Source organism: Myotis brandtii, unplaced genomic scaffold, assembly GCF_000412655.1.
Source record: "Myotis brandtii unplaced genomic scaffold, ASM41265v1 scaffold32, whole genome shotgun sequence".
Lineage (NCBI taxonomy): Eukaryota > Metazoa > Chordata > Mammalia > Chiroptera > Vespertilionidae > Myotis > Myotis brandtii.
Window position 1 is genome coordinate 14,023,033 of NW_005362269.1, and position 12,110 is coordinate 14,035,142.

General features: G+C 47.5%; 1 protein-coding gene across 9 annotated transcripts in view; it reads left to right on the plus strand.

Annotated features, from left to right (window-relative positions):
* TENM2 (teneurin transmembrane protein 2) overlaps positions 1–12,110 on the plus strand; it is a 1,214,660-nt gene that overhangs the window by 1,065,294 nt on the left and 137,256 nt on the right. For all 9 annotated transcript variants that reach the window (XM_005870581.2, XM_005870582.2, XM_005870583.2 and 6 more), the window contains one exon: positions 11,884–12,078. In XM_005870581.2, the coding sequence (XP_005870643.1) occupies positions 11,884–12,078 (195 nt within the window). The remainder of the gene's footprint in view (positions 1–11,883; positions 12,079–12,110) is intronic.

Consider the following 12,110-nt stretch of genomic DNA (forward strand, 5'->3'; position numbering starts at 1 on the left):
AAGAACCCTCCGCTCTAAATCCATTTGCCGACGAGCGGCCACTCTGCATTATGGATCTGTAATGGGGTGTGCATTTAGCTGCTTAAAAGGACTCTCGGTGTGTTTTGCATTCACCACCTGTGCTGGGGCGGGGCGCCCCTCCGAGTGTGCATTAGCCGCGGTGTATAATTGATCCTTGCGAAATGAATATTGAGTGGCTGTTAAGAGTAGTTACTCCTGCATCCTCGGAAGCTGTTCCTGAAATCAGCCTTTGAACTCGGACATTTTAATTTCGCTGTTGATGCATACGGTTGACAAGATTGAAGCGTTTAAAGAATAAAATTGCTTTCTCCTTGTTTCCCCCTTTATCCTTGGCTGAACGGTGTTAGGAGGAAGCTTCTCTCTCTGTGCCCCAAAGATGTTCCTTCCATGGTATTTCTGAAATGGACCCAGTTTCGGCTCTTGCATTAACAGCACTTTCTTCTTTATTCCAAGCCCTTCTTGCCCGAACTGTGCTCTTTCATGGACCACCTTAATGTTTTTTGCCAAATTCATGGGCCATCAGTATTATGATTTATTTAACACTAGAGGCCCGGTGCACAAAATTCGTGAATGGGTAGGGTCCCTAGGCTCTTAAAGTCAGCTCAGCATGTTGACATGGGAAATTTTACCTTAAAAGGAACAATGTTCAGTCCCGCCAGTGTAGTTCAGTGGTTGAGCGTCGACCGATGACCGGGGGAGGTCATGATTCAATTCCAGGTCAGGGCACATGCTCAGATGGTGGGCTCGATCCCCAGTAGGGGGTATGTAGGAGGCAGCCAATCATTGTTCCTCTCTCATTAATCTTTTTCTCTCTCTCCCTCCCTCTTCCTCTCTCTGAAATCAATCAAAATATTTTTTTTAAAAAAAGGAACAGTGTCCAAATCAAAATTTTTTTAAAGAACACTGGAATCAATGTAATTGGTAGGAAATGTTAATCCCACCTGTAACCTTTTCAGCAGCATTCAATCCAAGTCAGCTTCTCACACTGATTTCCTATCGAGGATGCCAAAGTGGACCTGAGCACTGGGAAGCCATCCTTGCTTCTCTAACCCCTCATCTCCTGAGTCCTCGCTCCTGAAAAGTAACACCACCCACTAACTACACCTGTATGGTAATGTGAGAGCCCCGTAAAAATGGACACCCTGCTTCTAGTGGGTGAATGGAATGATCAGTGCCAGACTTACTCGGCTATGTTAAGCCTCTACTTCAGATTATTTCTAAACTAGAGGCCCAATGCACAAAATTCGTGCAAGAGTAGGCCTTCCTTCCCCCGGCTGCCGTCACCAGCTTCCCTCTGGCACCCGGGACCCGGGCTTCCCTCAGGCCACCAGCAGACACCCAGGACCCAGGCTTCCCTCACAGCCCCAGCTTTGTCTGGAATGTCATCCAGAAGGACATCCGGTCTTATTAGCATATTATGCTTTTATTATTATAGATAAGAATCATTGTTAAGTACTAAATATGTTCCAGGCATTGTGCAGAGTACTTGATACATACTTTTTCTTCTTTATATCAACATCAAGTAAATCCTATTTTAACCACCTTTCCCAATGTTTACAGCATCTACACTAATAAAAGACAAAGATGCTAATTGACCATACCTTCGCTACGCCCATCAGCCAATCAGAAGAGTATGCAAATTAACCCAATAAAGATGGCCATTAAATTTGCATACTGCAGGCAAGGCAGGGCAGCACGAACTGGCATGAGCCGCCATCCAGGCCCCCGTGTGCAGCTGCAGAAGCCGCTGGCCTGTGGCCCCAGGAACCAGATCTGGAGATCTGGGTCCCAGGGACGCAGGTCAGCGCCCATGTGCAGCCACAGAAGACCCAGAAGCCGGGTCTTTTTTTTTTTCAGATTGTGTAATTATTTATTACAAATAAACGGTGGTTAGGCATCACGGGATCGGGCCTGCCATCTGCCACCCAGGAAGCAGGCCTAAGCCAGCAGGTGGTTATCTCCTGAGGGGTTCCAGACTGTGAGAGGGCATAGGTCGGGCTGAGGGACACCCTTCTCCCCGCCAGTGCACAAATTTTTAGTATATATATCTTTTTTTAAAATATATTTTATTAATTTTTTACAGAGCCTCCTTCACACCCCCTACTGGGGATGTGCTTGCAACCAAGGTACATGCCCTTGACCGGAATCGAACCTGGGACTCTTCAGTCCGCAGGCCGGCGCTCTGTCCACTGAGCCAAGCCGGTTAGGGTTATCTTTTTTTTTCTTATTGATTTCGAGAGGAAGGGAGAGGGAGAGAGAAATAGAAACATCAGTGATGAGAGAAAAATCATCAATCAGCTGCCTCCTGCATGCCCTACACTGGGGATCGAGCCTACAACCCAGGCATGTTCCCTGACCGGGAATCAAACTGTGACTTCCTGGTTCGTAGGTCGACACTCACCCACTGAACCATGCAGGCTGGGCCCAATGATTACAGCTTTTTATATTTGAAATCATTTTAGCCTTGTGGACAAATCGCAAAAACAGTACACAGAGTTTCTATATAGGGTTCACCCCTAATGTCAACATTTTAAATTACCGTAGTCCTATTATTGAGACCAGGAAATTAACATTGATGCAATGCTATTGACTAATTTTCAGACTTTTTTTTCCAGTTTTGCTCTTTTATTCCAGCCCAGATCCCACACTGCCTTTTCTGGTCACGTCTCCCGAGTCCCCTCCTCTCTGAGGGTTCCTCAGGCTTTTCCTGTCTTCTGTACCACCCATCACCTTGACCGTTTTGAAGAGTGCTGTCAGGTATTTTGCAGCACGTCCCCCAGTGTAGTCTACCTGATGGTTTCTCGTGACTTGATGGAGGTTATGCATTTTTAGTGAGGTGCCGCGCCCTCCTCAGTGAAACCTATCAAAGATGCAGTTCTGATTTTTAATAAGAAAAAAATGTAAAATGTGGTTGTGTGTGAGTGTCAGTATGTATGTGTGTGTACCTTCCCTGTGCCCACCCCCCTTCCCCTTGCACATAAAGCAGAGACGCTGGAGGCCCTACCCCCTTGGTCCAGCACAGTTATTGGTGGCTGTCATAGGCTGCCACTCACAAACAACTTTTGAGCCTAAGAAGCTCCTGAGTGTTAACAGGAAGTAACCTGGAGCAGACAGGGTGAGGTAATGGTGCTACCAAGTGCAGGGAGGAAGGACAGCTGGTCTCGGGTCTCCCGCGACCCGGGACGGTGATGCCATCTCCTGGCAGTGGCCCACGATCATCCCCCTTCTTTCTGGATAAAAGCCCTCAGGAGGGCCGAGCCCAAGGTCCTCCCTCACAAATTCGCCTTCACCTTTGCTCCTTCGCTGACAGCTGTGCCAGGAGGCCCCGAGTTCTGCCAGTTTCTGCTGCAGGCAACCAGCAGACTCAGGCCCTCCTGCCAAGGGGAGAATTTGCCACGTTAGCAAGTGAGATCCCAGTCACATCTGAGCAACGGGATATGTGTCCTAGTGACAGAAATGCGGATTTACTCGCCTGACCTCATGCTGCGCATCCCGTGCCCTTGGATGCACGGTGCGGGCGGCAGCTCCCTGTCTTCTTATGAACCTGCCAGTCTGCATCAGGCGCCTGCAGACTTCCTTGCAGTGAACGGAGGAGTCGGCAGGCATTTGCAAAGCCTTTCTTCCACAGCACCCACCAAGCTGGGGGTCCCGAGCAGCCCAGAAGTCAAAATGCACCTGACCCTCCCATTGAAAGAATACATGAGGGTCCCTACCCATTATTCCAAATCATGGAGGGACTGAACTTACTCATGCATCTGACAGATGCTTAATATGTGCCTGCTATGAGCCAGGCTCTGTGCCGAGTGCCAGGAAGACCATGGTGAGCAGGAGGGCCATGGCCCTGCCCCCGAGAGCTCCCTGCTGGTGAAGGCACAGGATAAGCAAGTGGGAAGTCCAAGTTCAACCCAAAATGCTGTGATGTGGGCTTTGAGTGCTGTGGTCATTATAAAGGAGAAGATGAGGAAGTTTATGGAGCAATGAAGTATGGATCTAAGAAAATAGCTAGTGAGCATCAGGGAATGCACAGAGTCCCATGGAGAAAGCGTGTAAAGGAACGACACGGAATAGTGTCTTTCCCTGTAGAATTTCATAGCTGGTGCAATGCAGTGAGCAATCTGTTCCGTTTCGGAGCTGAAGGAAAAATGGCCTTTCTTTCCTGGTAACTTGTGCCTCTCCTGTCCTCCTATAATTGTGCTTATTATTCCAGTTATTGTTTCGTCTACAGTGTCTGGTTATTACTATTCCCCTTGCACGGCTTTCTCATTACTTTAATGCTATTTGTTGCGGGCTCGATGCTCTTTAATTATGATTCCTTTTTATTTTACTTTTACTAGAAGGTCTTTCATTGACTTACGCTGCTTCCTTGGGTGGTTGGAAAAGCCGCCTTGCATTTCCCAAGAGATCCAGGGCCTCCGAGGACTGTGCTTTGACTGGCTCCTTGGCTGGTCTATTTGGTTCTGAACTTGAGGCCCCAACCGGCAGCAGACACTCAACACACCAGAGAGAGCCGTGCATGTTGGGTACTGCGTATTGAGTAGCTATTAGAAATGACAACTCCTGCTGCTGAGCAGCTGTCGGGGGAGCAACCAGCAGCAGACACTCAACACACCAGAGCCGTGCACGTTGGGTACTGCGTATTGAGTAGCTATTAGAAATGACAACTCCTGCTGCTGAGCAGCTGTCGGGGGAGGCCTGGAAATGGCACAACCATGGGAACCTAAAGTTTCCTCTCACTCCCCCTATAGGCTGGTTTCGGCTCTTACCCAGCTTCTGTGGAGTCTTGAAAACAGAGACCAGGGATCTTCCATTTTCCTCCTCTTAACCTGCAGATGTACCCACTACTCAGTCCTTCTTAGGTCTCCAACTCTCAACTCAAATTATAATCACCATCGTCATTGCTGACGTTTATTGAGTTCCTACTGTGTGCCAGCCTCTGTACGAAGCAACTGCATACCTGTCATTTAATCATCAATAGCCCTGTTTTATGAATGGCTATTACCCCTTTCATAGATTGGACAGTGAAGCACAGAGAGGTTCAGTGACTTGCTCAAGATCCCTCAGCTGGCCCTGGCCCTTTGGCTTCTTGGATAGAGCCTCAGCCTGTGGACTGAAGGGTCCTGGGTTCTGGTCAAGGGCACATACCTTGGTTGCAGGCTCCCACCCAGGTTGGGGCAACCAGTCGATGTGTCTCTCTCACATCAATGTTTCTGTCTCTCTGCCTCTCCCCTTCTCTTCCACTCTTCCTAAAAATCAATGGAAAAAATATCCTCGGGTAAGGATTAACAACAACAAAAATCCCTCAGCTAGTACGTGGTCTTGTTAGGATTCAAACCAGGCCTCTGGCCAGGACCCCTGATGCCAGCCCAGCCCTGAGGTTAACCTCGGGGGATGTGAGACAGAAGGAAGATGTGCTTTGCAGGCAGTTTTTGTGTGGCCGCCCACTAGGATTTAGGTCGGAGCCCAAGACAACATTTTCAGGAGCGGAAACTAGGGTTTACTAGGTAGCAAGTGCAGAGCCAGCATTTGAAAGGAGGCCTGTCTACCTTCAGAGCCTGCTGCTCTGAACTCCTCTGTCCCCTCACCCCGCTCAGCCAGGTATGTCCCATCACCTCCCACATCCTGTCGTCTGCCAGCTCCTGTTTCACGGACCTCCGACACGCTCTGCCATTTATGCTCTGTCTTCACAGTCTCTGCCCTGTCCACTTGGCCCCAGATGGCATTCCTCCACCTCCAGCATCCTCCCTGGCTCTCAGGACCTGTCACTGCTCTCCTCAAGCACCTCCAGATGGAGACCTGCTGCCACCCCCATGTCACAGGGCCCTTTATCTGCTGCCCCCATGCGGGCCCAGGCCTGCAACCTCTAAAACCTGGCCACTGATGGCGTGGCTCATGCTTCTCCCATTACCAAACAGAACTCACTTCCCAGGGCTTAAATCGGGCAGCCCTCCCCCAAGTTGAATTGCTTCTGGGGGTGGAAACTTTGTTTTCCTTTTTAAACTACTAGGTACGTCGCAGAGCAGCCTTAGGAAGCAGTGACTCGCCCAGGCACACACATCCTCGACCTGCACGCCGAGTTGGGTACCTTAGGAAAACCTTCATGTGGGAAGTAAAGGGGTCCTTAGAGAGGAGGCCGGCTGAACGGTTGATGGGAAAAAGGGTGCTCCGCCCTGTCCTGTCTCTTTAAATGGGCTGAGTTGAACAATTTCCCCCTAATAACAACACTGATAGCAAAATCTTATCTATAGACTCTTATCTATAGATTTCTCACTGTGTGCCAGGCACGGTGCGTAGTACTGGACAGACATTACTTCATTTCATCCTCAGAAAAACACTGTGGGGTGGGAATCCCAGGATTCTCATCCCATTTGAAAGATTAAAAAATCAAGGCTGAGCATAAAGTGTCTGTCGTCACACCGCTGGGGAAAAGCGAAGGGGGCCCTGGCAGGGTGGCTCAGCTGTTGGAGCATCTTCCCGTACACCAAAAGGCTGTGTGTAGATTCCCATCGATGTTTCCCTCTCACATAGATGTTTCCCTCTCTCTTCCTCTCTCTCTAAAATCAATAAACATATCCTCAGGTGAGGAGTAAAAAAAAAACAAAACAAAATTCGGGCAGCCTAACAGCAGTGAATAAACAGACCCTCCATGTCTTCCGGAAACTTCCATGCGTGTGGACACCAATAATTTGCAAACTCATCTCGATGCTTGAATCGCAATAAGAATGAAAAGCTACTTCAGCCTGGACTGGAGCTGCAGAAAAAGCTTGCTGTATGCGCTGAAGAATTTAAATATTCATTATGTAATTAATGCGGTTCAGTCACATGCGCGCGCACACACACAAGGAAAAACACCTTAAGACTTTTTTAAAAACCGCTTAAGCACTTATCGATTGAGAACTTTTATAACTCTCGAAATGGAGGCGTCCCCATATCTCTACAGGTATTTTAAATGAATTGAATTAATCATAGGCTTAAAAGTCTCTTGCGATCTTCGTTAACTTCCCTGGGTTTAATTAAAACATCTGTGCACTTTTAATTTATCGATTCATCCAACTCATATGTCATGTTTTTAACACACCCCAGCATGCTCGGCATCATTTTTAACCCGATTTCCACTTAACTAAAGCAATTAAATTCACCCCGGATTAATTAAAGCGTCTATACTTCCGCGCTTAAGTCAGCATGTGCTTCTTTCCCCACGTGGCTCCTGACTGTCATACATCTGACACACCTGATGAGGTTTTTGTCCTTCTAGAAATTCTTTCCTGAGTCGCTTTCCCGCTTATTAATGTGCCATTTGACACAACGGGAGCGAGGAAGCCGGTGCACCTGCGCTCTGCCCCTGTCTGTCAGAGGAGCCCTTTGCTTTCCTCTCTTCACGGGGTCCTGCTGGATCTTGCCCCCGCTGAGACCAGCTAGAGATGGGGGAGATGCTAGAGTGTCTGAGTGTCCGAGTGGGGGGCCATTCGGGGCAAGGTGCCCATCGTGATCAGAATGGCTGGTGATCTTCGCATTTGTAGTTGCGTCATCATTCCTTAGTTCTGCTTTCTAACTTCTTCACTCTTCCTACACAAGAAGTCTTTACTGCTGTGCCCATTTAAAAGGGAGGGAAAACCGAGGTACTGAGGTCAACAGGCTTCTCTCTGGGGTGCATTGAGCCAGGGAGCTATCCAGACGGTGGCAAACTGTGCCCCCACCAGCTGTGTTTCACAGAGCAATTCCCTCGGCCAAGACAGCCCTGGGCTTATCCATCTTTCAGCTGTTTCCTTTTTTTTTCCAATCTGATAAGCCAAGGATTCTCTCTCATTATTATTTTTATCTATACTTCATTCCTAATGAAACTGCATGTCTTTTCATACTTTTATTGGCTTTTTATGTTTATGTTTATATGTCCTCTACCCGGGTTTTCATTCCTCTGCCTTTTTATTGATTAGAAAACACCCTTTGTGTATTTCAGATATCAAACTTTTTTCTGTAAAATGCGTTAAAATGTATTTCTTCCCGGTGTCGTTCATCTCTTAATTTTGGTTCTTCGTCATACAGAAGATCTAAAATTCATGTAATCAGCTCTGATCTTTCTCCTTTTCCTTCTTAGTTTCTAGAATGTATGTCTTTCTTACATATCCCCCTTCCCAAGAAAATAAAATTAGCTTTAATATTTTTTCTAATAGTTTTGTAGGGTTTTTCTAGTTACATCTTTAATGTATCTGGAATTAATTTTGAGTGTGGCATACAGTAGAGGTCAACTTGATAGTCTACCAAATGGGTTGCCAATAGCAGGAGCTTCGCAAGAAGTGAGACTCATTTTACTAACACTGTTTTGCTCACCGCCCAGCGAGGTCCAGTCTGGAAAGACAGAGGGACACAGTTTTGGCTTCAATGACACTGAACTCCGTTTGCATCACCTCCGTGACCCAAACATTACATCCTCAATTGCTTCAGGGGAATCAATGCATCTTCATTTCTCCTCATTTTCCCCTCCCACCTAACCCAGCTACTAACACCTATTAGGTTATTCATGAATATTATTCACTAACTGGGATGCAAGGCAACCAATTGTTAGTGCTATTTTGATAATTTAGCTGGTGTACTAGGTTCAAATATTTTCAAGTCTCTTTTCCAAATGGGTTTTCAATCAGATTTCAAGCCATTTTTAGAAGAGACATTATTTGAAATTCCCTCTGCCTGTATGATTAAGCCTCTTCAACCATTGCTACTTTCCTTCAGATATGCTCTCTACTGCAACTCCAAGTAGACAGGACTTGCCTTACTTAAAACAGCAGACACGAGTGGCTTGTCCTGTTACTTCCCACCAAGTAAATAACACTGATAACTCATCTCATCCCTTACAAAGAACTTTGGTGGAAGGAAAGTAATCTCTAGCTTGATCATTAAAATGAGCTTTACACCATTTAGGTGGATCTAAATTGTATCATTTTTTTGTCATTGGCCTGTTAACTTGTCAGTGGTCAGTGACAACAGTAATTTATTTGTCTTCTACAGGAGCCTTAGAGCTTCCATTTACCAGATTTAGTGAAACAGGAATAGTCACTTTGTACAAACATTTTAATTAATTTTAAGTAGAAGCTCGAATGCACGATGTTCTGCTCCTGAAAGCCTTTAGGAAGAGGAGAGAGGGGTGGGGGACATAAAACACTCTGCACGTGATTCCAGAACCGCCTGCTGCCCACGGCCAGGGAAGACTGGGGAAGGAACAGATGAGAGCTCTCTGATGCTCTTCTGTCATGGTGGGTGTGGGGGTGTATGTGTGTGTGTGTGTGTGTGTGTGTGTGTGTGTGTGTGTATGTGTGCACGCACATTTGAGAACTACGACATTTTTCATGCTATTAACCCTTGAATTCCGTTTGGAAATACGGGTTGAAATTCATGAGAAAACACCCGTTCATGGCAAACCAGGTGACAGATACTGTTTTGAGTCCTTGAGCACACGATCTCACTTACTACTTCAACTCTGAGCGACGATTTTTTTAAGGGGAAATTGGGTCTCAGAGAAGTGCAGTAATCTTGCCAAAATCCCACAGTAAGTGATGGGCTAGGTCTTGTACCCAGTTCTTTCTAGCACCCAAACCCTTGCTCTTGCCACTTCTATTCCATATTATAATTGGGCAAGGTGTTAAGTCAGAGTTGTCTGTCCTGTAACCTGATATTTAAAAAATCATATGGATTTCATGATAGTAAAAGTATGAGAAGAGTTATTACTACAGGGGGTTTCCATTTCACATCCAGCCTCTGAAAAGAGGTCTAGGCTGAGCCTTCCATAATGTCTGAGAATGAATGTACCCAAGGCCCTCTCCATGCAGGTCAACTGAGTGACCACTAGGGGGCGCTCATCTGGCATTTGCACACTCTGCCCTGATGGCAATGGATTACTAGAGAGCTTCACTCCTCTTTGACCGGCCTTCTGCTTTTTAACGTGACATCAGCCAAGCCACCGAGTGTCCCACTTTCCAGAGAACATCACAGTGTTTTGCATTTTTTACCACACTCCCGGTGAGCATGCTGCAAACATACTGAAGGAAGGCCGCATTTAGACTGGGGAGAACTCTCTGACCTGCCTATCCTCCTTTTTCTTTTCCCCCTGAGTAATTTAAATAGGTCACCTTTTAAATTTGATTTCCTAGGCACCTGATTTTAAATAAAATCCATTCTTACCTTCTAGACAATCCTAGTTTTTTTCACCGCTTAGAGTGTATGCAGAAGAGAAACCATTTCAATAGGAATAAAGAAAATAATCCGAACTGGCTTTTATCAAGGAATAAAGACAATAATTATTTGCTCCTTTTTTTCTATCCTCTTCCACCTCTTGGTGGAATATACCCTCGGTCATATGTCAGCTGCTCAGATGTTTTTGTTTTCGGTCAGTTCCCCAGAAAAAGGGAAGGGGTTCGCTGCAGACATTGGTCTGTCCACATCTTTCATTTATGGCTATGCGGTGCCTGCCCATAACCTTCCCACGTGGGAATCCCTGATTATCAGAACACAGGAGAAAGATTTCCTTAATCAAGTCAACATTGATGAGTGCAGCACCAGGAGGAAATCAGCCGCGATAAACCAGGTCCTGTCTTCGCGCAGTGTACGATGTCTTTGAGAAATCACACACTCGCAGAGGAAAGCTAATTACCGTAAAACCTAAACAGAAACATGACAGTAAGAGGGGTTGATAGGGCGGGCGGGGCCGTTGACTAGGGAGTGATCTGATCAGATGTACAGTCGCTTCGTGGAATGGGGAGACATTCAGCACATGTTGAATTCTTGGACCCTTTGCATTGCAAATCCCAGGGAAACCAGGACATAGTACGACATCTCTGTGGGTCATTTCTGAAGGTCTCTGAATGCCAGGTCCATAGCCCAGAGCCGTGTCCCCATTTTAGACTCACGGAGAAGCCAGGTTGGAAATTTAGATTCTTTATAAACCGATCCGGAGGTGAGACGTTCAAAGCCTGAAGGCGACCACTGCAATCCCACTCTCCATCTCTAAAAGGGCAGAATTGGTACAACTGAGGCCAAATGGGTGAAAACTGTGGGCAATCTCCTACCAGACAGTCCCTGCTGGCTTTCAGCCTTCTTCCCATCAACAGATGCAGAGGGTCCCGGCTGAGACAGGAACTGCTCACGACACCACAGCTCCCGCCTGCCCTCCTCTTTCTCATTTCTGTAATAGGCCAGGCACACTCATCCTTATACTTGATTACACTCCACCGACTTGGAGCTAGCTGCAGTTATTTCTTCATGGTCTAGACAAGGAAACTGAGGCGTAGAGAGATGGTGGCACAACTGTGGCCCATCCCCCTTCCTTTCTAGGGAACATAATAGCAATAGGAATCAACTAATCTGGGCGGGGGTGGCAGGGGGAAGAATCAGCAAAGCAGGTTCTCAACCCCCAAACCAACAACAGCAGCATGAGAGTGCGTACAGCTTAGCGAGGGGCACAGCTTCAAGTCGAGCCAACCTGGCTTCCAACCCGCTCATGGGTTCGGTGACTTGGGCCACCTGACTCTGAGCCTCACCTGTCAAACCTGTGAATCTAGCTTCCGCCTTGTAGAGGGGATTATGATGACGAGGATGATGGTAAGAGTAATTGCACATAAAGCATTCTGCGCCCAGCCTGGCACATAATAAGCATTGAATTGTCAGTGACTGCTGCTGTCAGTAGCATTTTTGCGGTGCTGGTGGTGGTGATGGTTACTGATCATTTAAAGATGCCTCTGTACTTCCCCGGCCAGCGTCCTGGCCTGGGACGTGGCAAGCTCAGCTGAAACACCAGGCAGGCTCCGCCTCCCGAGACCGACCAGGCCCTTCAGGCGCTGGCCCCCATGACCTGGTGCTCTGTCTCTGGTTTTGCAGCCGCCTGCCCTGTGCTGTGCAGCGGGAACGGACAGTACTCCAAAGGGACATGCCAGTGCTACAGCGGCTGGAAGGGTGCCGAGTGCGATGTGCCCATGAATCAGTGCATCGACCCCTCCTGCGGGGGCCATGGCTCCTGCATTGATGGGACCTGCGTCTGCTCTGCAGGCTACAAAGGGGAGCACTGTGAGGAAGGTGAGCTCCGTGGGGCGGGGCCGGGCTGGGCT